This window comes from Artemia franciscana, chromosome 9 (genome assembly GCF_032884065.1).
Source record: "Artemia franciscana chromosome 9, ASM3288406v1, whole genome shotgun sequence".
In the NCBI taxonomy this organism is placed as follows: domain Eukaryota; kingdom Metazoa; phylum Arthropoda; class Branchiopoda; order Anostraca; family Artemiidae; genus Artemia; species Artemia franciscana.
This window is the reverse complement of record NC_088871.1, coordinates 20,453,177-20,471,895: the sequence shown is the minus strand read 5'-3', so window position 1 is coordinate 20,471,895 and position 18,719 is coordinate 20,453,177. Positions and strand designations below refer to the sequence as shown.

The 18,719-nt window shown below is 36.4% G+C and overlaps 1 protein-coding gene across 3 annotated transcripts in view; it reads left to right on the top strand.

The window, feature by feature from the left end:
• Positions 1–18,719, top strand: part of LOC136031119 (uncharacterized transporter slc-17.2-like) — an 89,049-nt gene that overhangs the window by 31,133 nt on the left and 39,197 nt on the right. For all 3 annotated transcript variants that reach the window (XM_065710434.1, XM_065710435.1, XM_065710433.1), the window contains exon 2: positions 1,083–1,285. In XM_065710434.1, coding sequence (XP_065566506.1) covers positions 1,083–1,285 — 203 coding nt within the window. The remainder of the gene's footprint in view (positions 1–1,082; positions 1,286–18,719) is intronic.

The following is an 18,719-nucleotide window of genomic DNA, read 5'->3' as shown; positions in this document are numbered from 1 at the left end:
CCAATCAAAACTAAGAGAAAGCCATTTAGCCAAAAAAAGAATTAATATGCAAATTTCATTTTAATAATTTATGTGCAGAGAGCCAAAATCAAACATGCATTAATTCAAAAATGTTCAGAAATTAAATAAAAAAAACTAGTTTTTTTAACAGAAAGTAAGGAGTGACATTAAAACTTCTAACGAACAGAAATTACTCCGTGTATGAAAGGGGCTGTTCCCTTCTCAACGCCCCGCTCTTTACGCTAAAGTTTGACTCTTTGTCTCAATTCTACTTTATTAAACAGTAAAAAACTTTAGCGTAAAGAGCGGGGCGTTGAGAAGGGAACAGCCCCTTTCATACACGGAGTAATTTCTGTTCGTTTTGAGTTTTAATGTCGCTCCTTACTTTCAGTTAAAAAAAAAAACTATTTTTTTTATTTAATAATATTATGATTGAAGAACTCGAGACAAAAACAAACAGGAATTGCAAGACCTAATGAAAAACAAACTTAAGTGGATCAAATTACCAAAATAAGAGTTAGCTGCACCCCCTTCTCTCACTACATAAACCTACACTGTTACAAAAAAAAGTTATATACTCTGCAAATTTCAATTCTTCTTTAAGAATAATTAAGCATAAAAATTTTATAGATTTTATACAGGATACACATTTTAAGTTGCAAGATATCATGAACCAATAGTACTACTTATTGCGCGAATACCTTTTTTATGATGCAGTTTCGCTGTATTTTAAAAAAAGGTTGAGAGTTACCCCTCACTGACTTCTTTACTCGTACTGAATACTACTGTCCCGCACTGATTACTTGAAGAACATCTGTGTAAGACGCTGCGCCTCCATTAACAATTATTTTCTGAGGGATCTAGGTAAATAGTTGATCAAACCCCGAGATTTTAGCAGCCTGTTGCCATAAATCTTGTCATAAAAAAGGGTAATTGTATTTTTTTCATTCCCAATAGTAATACTGAAGCTTCCTTTTTGTTGTTTTTTTTCGGATTCCAGATGAGTATTTCATTTCAGGGCCTAATATTTTCAAAGTTTTTCATATAGTTTATATTCTATTTATAGTAATATTTATTTTTAGCCAAATTATTTCCATCATGTCGAATGAGCTTGGCACTTATGGTGATGACAGGGACGTTTATACTCTTTCATCTCCGGATAAATTTGAACTTTGCAATTGTCTGTATGGTTAAAGAAAGACCTTTAAACAGTACCGCTACAAATACATCAAAAGCGATATGCAGACAATTAAATAACACAAATGACGGAGGAGCAGACTTGGAGGTAATGATGTAGACTTTTTATTAAGAGAGGAATAAAAAAATAATTTAATAGCAATTATGAAGCATGAATGGGCATAGTCAGGGTGTAAGAAGGTCAGCAGCCCCAATAACTTTTTTGAAGAGGAGTACTAAAGGAGCAGTCCTGAAGCTTTACCTCTTCTCATAAATTGTTTTTTCCTATATCCCTTTCCCCTTCTATTTTGGAGGTGCAAGTTGCCACGAATTAAGTTAATCTTGTCAAAAATGAATATCAGTCAATCCTCCTAAGTGTTTATTTGGTAATTACTGGGCTTTAAGCAATTAGTAATCAATGCTTGGAAACTAATAGCAGTGCCCTCTAGCACATTGGGTTTAGTAACTGTTTCATTGGGAGGTTTAGCATAATAACGCACAAAATGTGGGAATTCTCGTAAAACTTTGAGGTAAAAATAGAATTATTATTTTACTACAAATGCACTCACCATAATAAATTTAGGTGTTCTATTTTAGTTTGACGCTATTTATACATCATGCAATTTATTACGTATTTTGTTGATCATTTTAATCGTAACTTGTAATTTATTGAAAACTATATTTTTTGAACAGTGCCCTTTGATTTTTCAAAGCATTGACGAAAAAAAACCGTAATAATCAAAACGACTGGAAAGAAGTAATGAAAACAAACTAAACATTTAATGTATAATAATAACAATACAAGAATTCTCATCAGTTGATGATTTTATTTAAGTGATTTATCTTTTATTTTTCAGTGCTATAAAAAAAATCACAATACAGTAATTCATGTTATAATTCATAATTCATACTCTGCATGCATATTTCAGCTTTTATTCATATAATATTCATATTCATATTACAATTCATAACATATTTTAAGTAAAGTCCATATTAATCAAAAGGCCTTAGTTCTTTTACGCTTTTAGGGCAATGTCATCCCCCGAGGCATAGTTATTTGACTTTTAGAATATTTTGAACAAGATAGCTACTTCCGAATTTGGTCTTTTTAGGGGAAAGGGAGCTAAAAAAGGAATGGGGGGAGGGGCTTTAACTACTTTTTAACATCCTTCTCAATATGAACTGAAAGTTCCATCTTAATGACCTCAGCTGTTAAGGTATTTCATATACGTCTTTTTGATAGACTTAATGCACATAGTATATTTTGACTTAGTATTCCTCCTTTTCCCAACGATAAATCTTGCATGTATCCATTAGGCAAATTGCATAATTTAAAATCCTTGCCCAAAAGGCAATGTGAGAGGCATGAAATTCTTCAAGATGGGGAGGGGGGCATGTCTCTATTAAAATTTTGAAATTAAAAGTTTGCATAATTTACAATCCTTGTCCCAGGGGCTGTGAAGACGAGGGGGTAATTTCGTTTAGTGATAAGGTGAAGGCGCGTCTTAAAAAAGGGAAGTGGGCTAATTGTCCTCTGATCACTCTTCAACGTCATCCTAAACACACCGTCCAAGTTTTAGCTTAATATCCTCAGCTATTTCCTAGATATCGCTGATACGCCCTTTTGACAACCAGCATGCACATAGCAGTCTTTAGCTTAATCTAAATCTCTCTCAACGTTTCGTCAAGGTGTCACTTTAATATCCAAGGCCTTTGAAAAGATCATTTTTTTCAAAATAGTCAAAAAGTCGAAGGACTACGCCTCTGAGGATGCAATGCTCCCTACAGCCTCCAGGGGAAGTCTGTAAATTATGTAATTTGTCCTTTTTCAAACAGTTCGTGGTAACGAACTGTACTAAGGAGCAACCCGGCTCAATAGTAAACGAAACTCTAAAAAACGGAATTTCGATACTAAAAGATATATCAAAAGAATCGGATTTTTATGCTAATTTTAAATATATAAGTTTCATCAAATTTAGTCTTTTTCATCAAAAGTTACGAGCCTGAGAAATTTGCCTCATTTTGGAAAATAGGGGGTAATACCCCCTAAAAGTCATAGGATCTTAACGAAAATCACACCATCGCATTCAGCGTATCAGAGAACTCTATAAAAAAAATTTCAAGGTCCAATCTACAAAAATGTGGAATTTCGTATTTTTTGCCAGAAGACAAATCACGGGTGCGTGTTTATTTGTTTGTTTGTTGTTTTATTTTTTTTCCCAAGGGTCATCGTATTGACCAAGCGGTCCTAGAGTGTTGCAAGAGGGCTCATTCTAACGGAAATGAAAAGTTCTAGTGCCCTTTTTAAGTGACCAAAAAATTGGAGGGCACCTAGGCCCCCTCCAACGCTCATTTTTTTCACAAAGTCAACGGATCAAAATTGTGAGATAGCCATTTTGTTACGCATAGTCGAAAACTATAATAAATATGTCTTTGGGGATGCCTTACCCCCCCACAGTCCCTGGGGGAGGGGCTGCAAGTTACAAAATTTGACTAATGTTTACATACAGTAATGGTTATTGGGAAGTGTAACGACGTTTTCAAGGGGATTTTTTGGTTTGGGTGTGGGGTTCAGGGGAGGGGGCTATATGGGAGGATCTTTCCTTGGAAGAATATTTCATGGGGGAAGTGAAATTCAATGAAAAGGGCGCAGGATTTTCTAGCATTACTATTAAAAAAAAAAAACACTGAAAATATAAACATGAAAAAGTTTTTTCAATTGAAAGTAAGGAGAAGCATTAAAACTTAAAACGAACAGAGATTATTTCGCATATGAGGGGTTCTAAAAATACTTTAGCATAAAGAGCGAGGTATTTAGGAGGAGATAAATACTTCGCTCTTTATGCTAAAAATTTTTTAAGTAATTTCAACTATTTATTCTACGGCCTTTCTGATTCAGGGGTCATTCTTAAAGAATTGGGACAAAACAAGATTTAGTGTGAAGAGCGAGGTATTAACGAAGGGACCAACCCCCTCATATATATAATCAAAAATATAAGAATATAAAAGTTTGTTACGTAAGTTAATTCTTAAGTTATGTATATTTTTTACTAATAAAAACGTTCGTTAAAAATTAAAAGATCTAGTTGCCTTTTTAAGTAACCGAAAAATTGGAGGGCAACTAGGCCTCCTTCGCCACCCCTTATTTCTCAAAAATCGTCTGATCAAAACTAAGAGAAAGCCATTTAGCCAAAAAAAGAATTAATATGCAAATTTCATTTTAATAATTTATGTACGGAAAGCCAAAATCAGACATGCATTAATTCAAAAACTTTCAGAAATTAAATAAAAAAAACAAGTTTTTTGAAATGAAAGTAAGGAGCGACATTAAAACTTAAAACGAACAGAAATTACTCCGTATATGAAAGGGACTTTTCCTCCTCGACACCCCGCTCCTTGCGCTAAAGTTTGATTCTTTCTCGCAACTCTACTTTTTAAAACAATAAAAAACTTTAGCGTAAAGAGCGGGGTGTCGAGGAGGAAAAGCCCCTTTCATATACGGAGTAATTTCTGTTCGTTTTAAGTTTTAATGTCGCTCCTTACTTTCATTTCAAAAAAGTTGTTTTTTTTATTTAATTACATGCAGGATTTATCCTTTAGAAAAGGGGCAATGTTTGTTTCTGGGTGTGTCCGTGAAACTTAGTGGAATTTTGAGAAATATATTGATCTAAATTAAAAGACACTATGTGCATCCAGCTTATGAAAGAGGCGTATTTGCAATATCTTAAAAAAGACTGGGGAAATTAAAGTTGAAACTTTAAGAATAGGTTGGGGTTTGAGATGTTGAAAAGTGATTGGTGGGAAGTGAGGCCCCTTTCCATGCCCTTCGTAGCTGAACTCCCCCCCCCAATGACATCGGATTACAACTTTGAAAAAGACAATTTTACAAAATAGGCTAAAAGTTAAATAACTATTTCTCTAGGGATGATATAGGCCCCCACCGCCAATGGGATAAGTGTTGTAAGTTGTTCAAGTTGGTCATTGCTTATGTATAAGGTTAGTGATTAGCAGAAGGGACATGATTGGTCCTATATCTCCAAAATGGCTTAATGTATAAAGGTGAATTTCTTGGAAAATCTTAAAGAGGATACAGAAGAAAATTAACCCACGCTACATTCAGGATGGTTGTCAAAGGGTGTGTCAGGAATTTCTAAATAACATCTGAGGGTATTAAGTTGAAACTTCGAGGGCACGTTGGGGGGGGACAGTGAAGAGTGACTGGAGGGGAACTAGGCCATCATTCCATTTGTAGATGTCTCTCTTGATATCCCCTGGGGATGCAATACCCCATGTAGCTCCCGGGGTAAGGCATGTAAACTATCGAATTAACCTTGTTTTAAGATGCAGGATTTATCGTGAACGATGTTGGCATTGAGTTTCTTTATGTATTTTTATTTTGTTTTTTTTTTTTGTTTTAGACCAGGGCACCTAGTGTAGAAGGAGTTGTCTTAAAAACTTCACAAAGGGCTCATTCAGCTGGAAGTTGAGAGAGTTAGTGCCCTTTTTAACGGTCTAAAGTTATTGGAGGGCAAATATCTCCCACCTTAAGCTCATCATTCCCTCTAAAATACCCAATAAAAATTTTGAGACAGCCATTTTGTTCAGCGTAGTTGTAAGATCGAAAATTTTGTCTTTCAGAATGACAACCCTCTCCATAGCTCTCAGGGCAACGGGTTGTGAGTTATGCTCTAGGGGCATATAAAGTTTTCATAGATAGGGTGGTCATATAAACATTGGAGGGGGCTCATTGTATTGGTAATCAGAAGTCCTAGTACTCTTTTAAAGAGTCAGAATGATCGGAGGGCAGCACCCCCCCCCACACACACACACCTCGTTATTTTTCTGAAATGCATCCAAGAGAAATTTTTGATATAGCCAATGTATCCAAAATAGTCCAAAGACCCTATAACATGGCTTTTGGGGCTGAAACCAATCCCCAGATTCTTGGGACAAGGGTTGTAAATTATGCTCCGGGGACATTTAAGGTGTTTATGGAAGGGATGGCTGCATACAATTTAGAGGAGGCTCATTTGGTTGAAAATTGGAAGCTCTAGTTTCCTTTTAGAGTCAATAGTGTTGGAGGGCAACTGGCCCCCCTCCCAACTACCCCTCTTTTCACCAAACGCATCTGATTGAAATTTTGAGATAGCCATTTTGCTCAAAATTGTCCAAATAACATATAACACTCCAAGTGGGCTGACACATTATCTAGAGCCCTGGAGCAAGGGTTGCAAGTTATACCCTGGGGATATATACGGCTTTTATGGAATGGTTGGTCGTATAAACTTCAAATATGGCTCATTTTATTTGAGATTCGAAGTTATAGTACCTTTTTTGTACAGTTGAAAGTGATTTGAGCGATACACCTTCCATGCCCATCATTTCCCCAACCACATCCAGTTAAAATTTTGATATATCAATCATGTTGAGCGTAGTTGAAGGGTCCAGAAATTATGTCATTAAGGATGACAACCCCCTGCACCCCTTAGGGTAAAGGTTGTAAGCTACGCCCTGAGGGCATATAAGGTTTTTATGGAAAAGTGTAATCCTATATACTTCGGAGGGGGCTCATTGGATCAGAACATCTAATTCCCTTTTAAAAGTCAAAGTGATCAGAGGACAGGTAACCTCCAGCCCCCCCCCCTCCATGAGTTGTGTTTTCCCGGAATGTATCTAATAGAAGTTTTGAGATGGCCATTTTACTCAAAATAGTTAAAAGATCATATAACAAGGCTTTTTGGCTGATACAAACTACCAGAGCCTGGGGGCGAGGGTTATAAATTATGGCCTGGGGGTATTTATGGTTGTACTGAATGGATGGTTTTACAAACTTTAGAGCTAGGTTATTTGGTTGAAAACTGGAAGTTCTAGTTCCATTTTGATAATAATAATTTATTTATGCCCTCTTTACATATATGGATGTATACAGAGGAGTATAGGAAATAAATGCAAAGAAAACTGAAAAATATAAAATTACGCTTCTAACGAAAAGGATGACAATAAGCAGCTCGTAATACTTATAATAACTCATAAACATATAATAAATAACTTATAATAGCTCATTAGTGCGTAACACTAAAAACACTCATAAAACTTAACGCATAAACACTCGTAATACATAATGCGTAAATAGCTGTTTTATTAAAGGTACTAGCGGACCCCTGCCACGCGTTGCTGTGGCGCTGCGCGCCACAGCAACACGTGGAGTGTCAGCTAGTCCCCCCTAACCCCCGCAAAACCCCACCCCTCTAAACCCCCCTAAGTCCCCCCAAACCCCCAAAACCTTCAACCCCCCCCCCCCTTTTTTAGTCTTTTTTATTTTTTTTCTATTTTTTCTTTTTAGTTTTTTTAGTTTTTTTTAGTTTTGGTGTTTAATTTTAGTTTTTTTGTTTTTTGTTATTTTTTTTTTTTTTTTAGTACAGACGTACAAACAAACAGACAAACAAACAAACAGTATATTATATTGATGGCAACAAAACTATTTTTCCATTGAGACAATTAAGGGGAAAATTTATTCTATTTTCTGTAGATCGTCTAAGAAATCCATCGTATTGCTGATCCACTTTAGCAGAAATATCAAATATTCCGAATTTTCGTGTAATATATCTATTTTTTAACCATAGTAGAATTCCTAAGACACATCTTGAAATTGTGACATAGCCATTTTATGTAAATCAGTCCAGAGAATATATGCCACCAGAGGCACCAGGGCATCCACGAGACTTCGCCAATCTTTTCTGAATTCGGCAGCTGCATATATGTCTTCCCAATCGCGTTGAAGAGAAGCATGGATACTGTGCAGATCAGACTGGTAAGTTCGTTGCAGTGTTCCGAGGTCTTCCCCATGTCGTCTTCCGTTTGGATGCCAATGTAAAGTGTCTTTTGGGATCTGAGTGTCCTGTATTCGGAGAACAAGATTCAAGTATCTCCACCCCCGAGCTCTAATGATATCAGTCACCAGAGGCTGGTTGGCAAGTTTGCGGATTTTTTCATTTGTGATTCTGTCTGACCAATGAATATTTAAAAATTTTCGAAGGTTCATTGGTTACATTAAAGTATATGTTATTGAGAAAAGGTGTGCATGTCTGACTTCTACTTTCCCGAAATACGAAGGGCATTAAGGTGAGTTTTTCAGGGAATGTTAAGGGGAGTGTTGAACTAAATTGAAATGTATTATGTGTATATGGGTTGTCAAAAAGGTGTAACTCAGGAATGACTGATTAGATTAAATTGGAACTTTTGGGATATGATAAGGGAGATGAACAATAAACCAAAAAGGCAATATTTGGATGTTACTACTAATACAACTACTGCTGTCTCTACTGTTACCACAACTACTGCTACTACTATCGCTATTATCACTAAAACTACTGCTTAAGTAGCGAGTGCTACTAAAACAGTGGATATTGAAATAAACATCTGAGGAAAAGTTGAGAGGAAAGTTGAACTAAATCAAAACATATTATATGTATAGAGATTGCTGATACGGGTGTATCAGCAATATTTTGGAACGTTTTATCATATAAAGGGGAAACTTCAGGGACTTCATGAGTGGAATGTTCAATTGACCAAAAGGCAGAATCTGCCTGCTGTTACTGCTATTAATACTGCTGCTACTACTGTTACTACTGATAATAATGATAAACTATTACTGCTACTGTTGTTCCAGCTACTACCACTACTACTATGGCATTAGTACAATTAAAGTTATGCTTATGAAGGTAAAATTTTTACAAAATATTGAGGGGGAATTTGAACTAATTCAAAACACACTATGTGCACATAGATTGACAAAAGGATGTATCTCAAAAATGGATTTGGGTATAAAGTTGAAACTTTCAGAGAATACTTAAAGGGGAGAATCAATTGACAAAAAGGTAATCTATGCATGTCACTACTAACACTACTACCACTGCTACATTTAACAATACTACTAATGCTACTAAACTATCTCAACTATTACTTGTCGGGAATCGCCTATATAAATTACACTTCTAGCTAAATCCTTTTTCATGTCAAGTCTTTGTCTGTTTGTGATTGCATAAGTGAGTGCTGAGATACGGAACTCGGACTATAATGAACTTTTATTCGATTCATTTTGTTAGTTGTAATTTGTCTGCTTATGAATAAGGAAGGGATTTTTTTTGTATTTGGATACTTTATTGGAATAGGGAGAAATTAGTTCCCAACAAATTGTTGTCAGAAGTTAGATACTGGAAAGCGTTTCATTTGTGACAAGGTAAATTTTTATGCAATATTGGTGAATTTCGCCGTGTGAAAAAGTTAAAATAAGTGAAAAATCAGTTATTATTTTAACACTTAAAGGGAACAAAGGCGCCATTTGGGTGGGGCAGGGGTGGGCAAACGCCCACCCCAGATTTTCCAGGGGGCCCAAGCTTCCACCAAAAAGGGTCCTTTGCCGGCCATAATAATAACACTATTTGCTATTAACCGTTGTAAACTTTGAAAGCAAGTTAGATACATAATCTAATTCTCAAGTTCTGTCAAATGCCCGTTTCCTAGATGATTATACTAATATTATAAATTCTGAATATTTGCAGTAGTTCCTCTAAGCTTATAGACTAAAATAGGTCAGTTCCTGGCCTATCGTTTCTTGATGGAATCGTTCCTTGTTATCTTCCAACTGCACTATATAGAAGTAATTACGCGAGCGACAAAATCGCTGTCTCAGCAACTCCATGCCGTCGCCGTCGATTTGGTTTGTTTCTTGATTGCGCACCCTGACTCAGGCCACAAGAAGCAAACTCACCAACCTGAGTTGAGATGCTTCATTTGTATCGCTTTTCAAGAAGGCTAAGGAGTTTGCAACAGAACTCGAAATTGAAGTACCTGCTGTGAATGGACCCGCGACTAGACCCTCCTCTGCTGGTCAGAAAGGACGACCTTAAAGAACTCAAAAGATCACAAAGCATCGGAAACAATTTGGACAACTTTGAAGCTAGAAAAGAATTTCATCGAATCTGGAAATTGGACTACTACTTTGACGGATGAAATGAAGCAAGAATACTTCAAAACTTTTGACCGTCTACTAGCTGAATTTGACAGAAGGTTCACATATAACTTGCCAGTGCTGGGTACGCTCGAAGCCTTGGATCCAAGCTCAACCAAGTTTATGGACCCAGAGCTGCTCAAGCTTTTCTCTTCTCTTTACGACGAGCTGGATATCGACAGCATTCTTTTCGAATCGCAAGCTGGTATTGTCAAGCGTTTCTTGCTCAATGAGGAGAAAAGGCCGGAAAGCTTCCTAGACATTGTCGACCATCTTCAGGCATTACCAGTGGCCTACTCAGAAGTAATTAAAGTACTTCGTATTGCTGCCACACTTCCTGAGACTAAAGCGAGCAATGAGCGTTTGTTTTCTAGCCTAGAAATAGTGAAAAACTACTTGCGGTCTACAACAGGAGATGATCGTCTCAGTCATCTCCTTTTGATATTTGCAGAGAAGGATTTAGTAAAAATTTGGACTACAACCAGCTTTTTAACGATTTTGCAAAGATGAAAGCTCGGCGGTTCCCCTTGTTACCTTGAATGTTGTTATATTTTTTTTTCTTGGTATGTTTTTCCGTTCCACATTTAGTTACAGTACATTTCCAAGCAACACATGGGTGCTGAAAATGCATTTTTACTTAGAATATTCGATCAATGTGCTGCCAAACCTGAATTTTTCTTATGCGACACAAAGTGAATCGGGAGGGGGGCCCAGATGGAGTTCGTGCCCACCCCAAGATTTGGCCCAAATGGCGCCTCTGAAAGGGACTTTTATTAAAATTGAATTAATTAAAAGATTAATTACTTAAAAAATGGCAAATGAATTTTGATTTAGGAAAATTGGCTCCAACTATGTTCCACTCCCTAGGATTTTGAAAAAATTACGCCACTGCTAAGAACCCTTGCCCTAGTGCTCTGGGGTTTGTCAGCCCAGGAGATATTGTTATATGTTCTTTGAACTACTTGCTATCTCAAAATTCCAACCAGATGCGTTTGGTGAAAAGAGGGGTAGTTGGGAGGGGCGGTAGCTGTCCCCTATCAATTTTAATTCTTACAAGGGAACTAGAACTTTCAATTTTCAACCAAAGCCTCCTCTAAAGCCTAAACAACCATTGCTTCCATAAAAACTCTAAATACTGCCGGGGCATAATTTACAACCCTTGCCCCCAGGCTCTGGATTTTTTTTTCAACACCAAAATCTTTCTTATATGATCTACGGATTAGTTTGAATAAAATGGCTAACTTAAAATTCCTATTGAATACATTTCAGGAAAATACAACAAGTGTGTGGGAGGGGGGGAACTACCCTCCGATCACTTTGACTCTTAAAAGGGCACTAGGACTTCTGACTACCAATAAAATTAGCCCCCTCCGAAGTTTATACGACCGCTCTTTCCATGGAAACCTTATTTGTCCCCAGGTATAACTTACAACCCTTTCCATGTTTAAATTCCTTACCCTGAGGACTACAGGGGTATTTTTTTCACGAGAGGGGGTGTCTTGGGGGACATCTAAAATTTGAGTGATGGAGTGGTTGCCCTCCGATCACTCTCCACTAGTCCCCTCAACATGCCCTGAAAGTTTCAACTTAATACACTCAGCTGTTATTTAGAAATTCCTGTTCCACTCTTTTGGCAACGGTCCTGAATATAGCACAGTTTGGTTTTGTTCAGTATCCCCTTCAAGATTTCCTGAAAAATTCATCTTTATACACTAAGTCATATTGGAGATACAGGACCAAACGTGTCCCTTTTGTTAATAACTGACCTTAATATATAGACAGTAGCCAACTGGAATGACTTACAGCACTTTTCCCGTTGGTTATGGGGGGGGGGGTATATCGTCCCGGAGCCATAGCTATTTGACCTTTAGCCTATTTTGAAAAAAGAAAATGTCTTTTTCAAAACTGTAATCCGGTGTTATCCATGGGAGTGTAGCTAAAAAGTGTATGCAAAGGGGACTCATTTTCCTCCAATAACTTTTCAACATTCCCCACCCCAACCTGTCTTTATAGTCTCAGCTTTAACTTCCTCAGTCGTTTTTAAGATATTGCAGATACGCCTTTTTCATAAACTGGATGCAGATAGTGTGTTTTGATCTAGTTCAACATATTCCTCTGCATTCCTCAAAGTTTCATCTTAATACTCTTAGTATTTTTGGACGCAGCCAGGATCAAACATTGCCCCTTTTCCTAAGGATAAATCCTGCTCTTAAAAAAGGACAAATTGCATAATTTACAGCCATTCCTCTGGTGGCTGTGGGGGGCATTGCATCCCCGAAGGCGTTGCCATTTGATTTTTGACTATTTTGAAAAAAATTACTTTTTAAAATTTATGTTTGTGTTGAGAAGATTGGGCATCTAAAATGGGCAAGGGGGCAGGTTGCCCACCGATCACTTTTGAATATACACTTCAACATACCCTGAAAGTTTCAACTTAATAACCTCAGCTGTTCCTTAGATATTATTGATATAGCCTGTTTGATGGTCGGCATGCACATTCCTCTCAATACTTCCTTGAAGTTTCAGTCCAATGCCCTAAGCCTTTTTGGAGATCCAGAATCAAACAAAGCCACTTATCTAAATAAGAAACCTTATCAGAGGGAACGCTCTAGGGTTTCCTCTAGTAAAGAGCCAAAAGGCTTCAATACACATCTCAATTTCTCTCAATCTCTTCAATTTCTCTTAGTTCTACTTTATTAAACAGCAAAAAACTTTAGCGTAAAGAGCGGGGCATTGAGAAGGGAATAGTCCCTTTCACACACGGATTAATTTCTGTTCGTCTTAAGTTTTAATGTCGCTCCTTACTTTCATTTAAAAAAAAACTAGTTTTTTTATTTAATTTCTGGATGTTTTTGAATTAATGCATGTTTTTATTTCGGCTTTCCGCAAATGAATAATTAAAACAGAATTTGCGTATTATTTTTTTTTGCTAAATGGCTTTCTCTTAGTTTTGACCAGACGACTTTGAGAAAAAAGGGGTGGGGGAGGAAGCCTAGTTGTCCTCTAATTTTTTGGTTACTTGAAAAGGCAACTGGAACTTTTAATTTTTAATGAACGTTTTTATTAGTAAAAAATATACGTAACTTAAGAATTAACTTACGTAACGAACTTTTATATTCTTATATTTTTATTATGTATGTGAGGAGGTTTGTTCCCTCGTTAATACCTCACTCTTAACACTAAAGCTTAAATTTTGTCCCAACTCTATAAGAATTACCCCTAAATCAGAAAGGCCGTAAAATAAATAGTTGAAATTACTAAAAATATTTTAGAGATGAAGAACGATGTGTTTGGGAGAAGATGAACCCTTCATATGCGTAATAATCTCTGTTTGTTTTAAGTTTAAATGGTGCTCCTTGCTTTCAGTTGAAAAAACTTCTTCATATTAATTTTTGCACTTTTTTTATAATAATGCTAGAAAATCCTGCGCCCCCATCTTTGAATTTCTCTTCTCCCATGACATATTCCTCCAAGGAAAGATCCTTCCACATAGCCCCCCCCCCCTCAACCCCCCCCATCCCCGAAATCGAAGTAATCCCCCTGAAAAACAGTGTACACTTCCCAATAGCCATTGCTGTATGTAACACTGGTCGAAGTTTTAACTTGCAGCCCCAACCCCACGGACTGTGGGGGAGTAAGTCATCCCAAAGACATAGTTATTATGGTCTTCGACTATGCTGAACAAAATGGCTATCTCAAAATTTTGATCTGCTGACTTTGGGAAAAATGAGCGTGGAATGGGGCCTAGGTGCCCTTCATTTTTTTGGTCACTGAAAAAGGGGACTAAAAAATTTCATTTCCGTTAGAATGAGCCCTCTTACGACATTCTAGGACCGCTTGGTCGATACGATGACTCCTGGGAGAAAAACAAACAAAAAAACAAATAAACACGCACCCGTGATCGGTCTTCTGGCAAAAAATACGAAGTTCCATATTTTTGTAGATAGGAGCTTGAAACTTTTACAGTAGGGTTCTCTGATACGCCGAATGCGATGGTTTGATTTTGTTAAGATTCTGTGACTTTTAGGGGGTGTTTCCTCCTATTTTCCAAAATAAGGCAAATATTCTCAGGCTCATAACTTTTGTTGACAAAGACTAAATTTGATGAAACTTATATATTTAAAATCAGCATAAAAATCCGATTCTTTTGATGCATTCTTTTAGCATCAAAATTCCGTTTTTTAGAGTTTCGTTCACTATTGAGCCGGGTCGCTCCTTACTACAGTTCGTTACCACGAACTGTTTGATTTATTTGTTTTTCAATTAAACTTCATCTGGAAGTGTTAGTCGTATAAACTTCGAAGGGGGCTCAATTGATTGGAAATTGAAAGTTCTAGAGCCTTTTTTAAAAGTCAATTGTGATTGGACGGCGACCAGACCCCTCCTATGCTTTTCTCACTTAATGACCTCCAATTGAAATCTTGAGAGAACTATCATGTTCAAAATAGTTTGGAGGCCAAATAACTATGCCTCTGGTGTTGACAAAGGCTCCTCCCACGACCCACAGAATAAAGGCTGTAAGTTATTTGAGTTGCCCATTACTTGCATATTAGATTTTCATGAAAAAAAGGCATGTTTGACCCTGGGTAAACAAGATGGTCTTAGGTATTAAGGTTAAACCTTAACGAAACGTTGAGATATATGTAGAAAAAAAAAACGAAAGCCCGCTATTTGCATCCTAGTTGTCAAAAGGGTGTATCAGCAATATTTAATAAAGAAGGCTGAGGATGTTAAGTTGAAAATTGCACGGTGTGCTTATAGTGATGTTGAAAAGTGACCATTGGAGAGTCAGCTCCTTGCCGTTTTAGATACCCCTTCCCCTCATCACTAATAGAAATTGTGACCTCGTCTTCACAGCCCCTGGGGCACAAATTCAAAATTCCGCAAAGTTTTAATTGCGAAATGTTAGGTGAGACATGCCCCCTCCCCGTCTTGGGTGATGCCTGTCCTTCATAGCCCCTTGGGCAAGGATTGTAAATTATGCAATTTGATTAATGGATATATGAACGATTTATCATTGGGAAAAGGAGGAATTCTAACTAAATCAAAACACACTATATGCATCACGTCTATCAAAAAGACGTATCTGAAATAACTTAACAGCAGAGGTCATTAAGCTGAAACTTTCAGTGCATATTCAATAGGATGTTAAAAGAGGTCAGTGCCCCTTTCCATGTCTTTTTTAGCTCCCCCTTATGAGATGACCAAAATTTGGAAATAGCTATCTTGTTCAAAATATTCTGAAACTCAAATATCTATGTCTCCGGGGATGACATTCTCTCCACAGCCTTAACCGTAAAAGTTCGAACGCCTTTCGCTTCATTTGCCCTTTACTGAAAATATATTATGAATTGTACTAAGAATGTGAATAATATAGGAATAAAATCTGAAAAATACATAAATAGCATGAATTATGAAGTATAATATAAACTAGTAAATCACTACTTTTTATAACATTAAAAAAAATCAGTGAAATAAAATCATGAACTGACGAGATTTCTAGGTTTATTGTCATTACATATGTAATGTTCAGCTTATTTTCATTACTTCTTTCCAGTCATTTTCATTATTATAGGGATTTTTTTTTCGTCGATGCTCTGAAAAATGAAAGCACACTGTGGAAAAAATGTAATTTCCAACAAAATGCAAATTACGTAATAACGCTTAGAACTTTCAAGGCTAGTGGAGGGGGAACGGAGCAATACCCAAACTTATGTTTATAGTCATTTTTGTCCTTTGCAAGTTTGACTTGGATATTCCCTTTAATTTTTACTCATTTTAAGATTTATTTATTTATTTTATCAGTATCTGTCGTCTTCATGTTCGATTAAATAAAAAAATAAGCCAAAATCAAAACATGGATTGATTCAAAAACGTTCAGAAGTTAAATAAAAAAAAGTTCTTTAACTGAAAGTAAGGAGCGACATTAAAACTTAAAACGAACAGAAATTACATGAAAGTGGCTGCTTCCTCACCAACGCCCCGCTCTTTACGCTAAAGTTTGACTCTTTCTCTCAACTCAACTTTAACAGTAAAAAAAAGCGTAAAGAGCGGGGTGTTGATGAGGAAGCAGTCCCTTTCATATACGAAGTAATTTCTGTTCGTTTTAAGTTTTAATGTCGCTCCTTACTTTCAGTTAAAAAAAAACTTTTTTTTTAATTTCTGAACGTTTTTGAATCAATCCATGTTTTGATTTTGGCGCTCCGCAGATGAATAATTAAAACGAAATTTGCAAATTCATTTTTTGGCTAAATGGCTTTTTTTCATAGTTTTGGTCGAATGATTTTGAGAAAATAAAGAGCGGGGGAGGAGGCCTAGCTGTCCTCAGATTTCTTGGTTACTTAGAAAGGCAACTAGAACTTTAATTTTTTACGAATGTTTTTATTAGTAAAAGATATGCGTAACTTACCAATTAGCTTACGTAACGAACTTTTGTATTCTCATGTTTTTATTACGGATATGATGGGGTTCAACCCCTCGTCACTACTTCGCTCTTTACACTAAAGCTTAAATTTCGTGCCCATTCCTTAAGAATAACCCCTGAATCACAAAAGCCGTAGAATAAATAGTTGAAATTACTAAAAATACTTTAGCATAAAGAGCGAGGTATTAGGAGGAGGTGAGCCCCTCATATGCGTAATAATTTCTGTTCGTTTTAAGTTTTAATGCTGCTCCTTACTTCCCGTTGAAAAAACTTTTTTATATTTATGCGCTCCCTTCATAGAAATTTTCTTCCCCAATGACAAATTCCTCGATGGAAAGTTCCCACAACATATCCCCCTCTTCTCAAACCCTCCCCCAACCAAAAATCCCCCTGAAAACGTCTGTACACTTCCCCATAACCATTACTATATGTAATCACTGGTCAAAGTTTGTAACTTGTAGCCCCTCCCACGGGGACTGTGGGGGAGTAAGTCGTCCCCAAAGACATAGTTATAAGGTTTTTCGACCATGCTGAATAAAATGGATATCTCAGAATTTTGATCCGATGACTTTGGGAATATAATTAGCGTGGGAGGGTGCCTATGTGCCCTCCAATTTTTTCGGTCACTTAGAAAGGGCACTAGAACTTTTCATTTCCGTTAGAGTGAGCCCTCTCGAGAGATTCTATGGCCACTGGGTCGATACGATCACCCCTGGGAAAAAGAAAAAAAACAAAAAAACAAACAAACAAATAAACACGCATCCGTGATCTGCCTTCTGGTAAAAAATACAAAATTCCACATTTCTGTGGATAGGAGCTTGAAACTTCTACAACAGGGTTCTCTCATACGCTGAATCTCATGGTGTGATTTTCGTTAAGATTCTATAAATTTTAGGGGTTGTTTTCCCCTATTTTCTAAAATAAGGCAATTTTTCTCAGGTTGCTAACTTCTGATGGGTAAGACTAAACTTGATGAAACTTATATATTTAAAATCAGTATTAAAATGCGATTCTTTTAATGTAGCTGTTGGTATCAAAATTCCACCACAAACTGTTTGATAGCATTTTTTAATTCTAATTTCTGCTCGTTTTTTGTTTGGCTTATTCTTTGATAGTAATTTCCGGTTGTTTTGAATTTGAATTATTAGAGGAGTTTATTTTTGCTGGTCTTAAATTTAATACGACCCATTACTGTTTTTTGAAAACTTATTTTTCGGATTTCTGTTTATTAATATGTAAACAATGGGAAATCTGCATAGCTTACAGTCCTTACTCAGGTGCTCGGAGGGGGATTTGTCAACCCCGTAGCTATGGTTATTTGGCTTTTGAACTATTTTGAAAAAACAGCAATCTCAAATTTTGATCAGGTGTCTTTGGGGAAAAGAGGTGTGGGAAGGAGGATAGTTGCCCTCCAATAACTTTTGACTCTTACAAGGCTTCTCACTTTTATGATCAAATGACACCCCTCTGAAGTTTATACAATCACTCCTTTTATATGAAATGGTTTTGGCAGAAAAAACGTTTAAATTTTGTCCCACTTCTTTAAAAATGACTCCTGAAACACAATATCGTTAAATTAGAACAATAAGCAACTTTTTTCAAATGCCGAAAAACTTTAGCTTTAAGAGTGATATGTTGAGGAGGGGGCAAACCCCCCTCGCATACGTAGTGATTTCTGTTCGTTTTAAGTTTTAATATTGCTCCTTACTTTCAGTTGAGAAAACGTTTTTTTAATTTAATTTCTGACAGGGCATACATTATGATGAGAAATATATGTACAAACCAAATAAATAATTACTGGAAAAACTATATTTTAATGTAAAATACGAGCCAATAAATACACTATATGTGTTGATTATAAAGTGTTAAATTTGTATATATGAGATACATTACATCATGGACGGATGATCATCCGACGTCCTGTTCAATTTCTTTAAAATAAAGAGCATGAAAAATTAATAAATTTGGTTTCGTGTAAAGTTTTTAAGCGGGTTTATCCTGCAATAGTTATCTGATACCAAATATGCTGATCATATTGCCAATTCAATCACATAACTACATTCGAAATTTTTAATAAATGATTTGACTTGGATAAACTAAAACATAGAA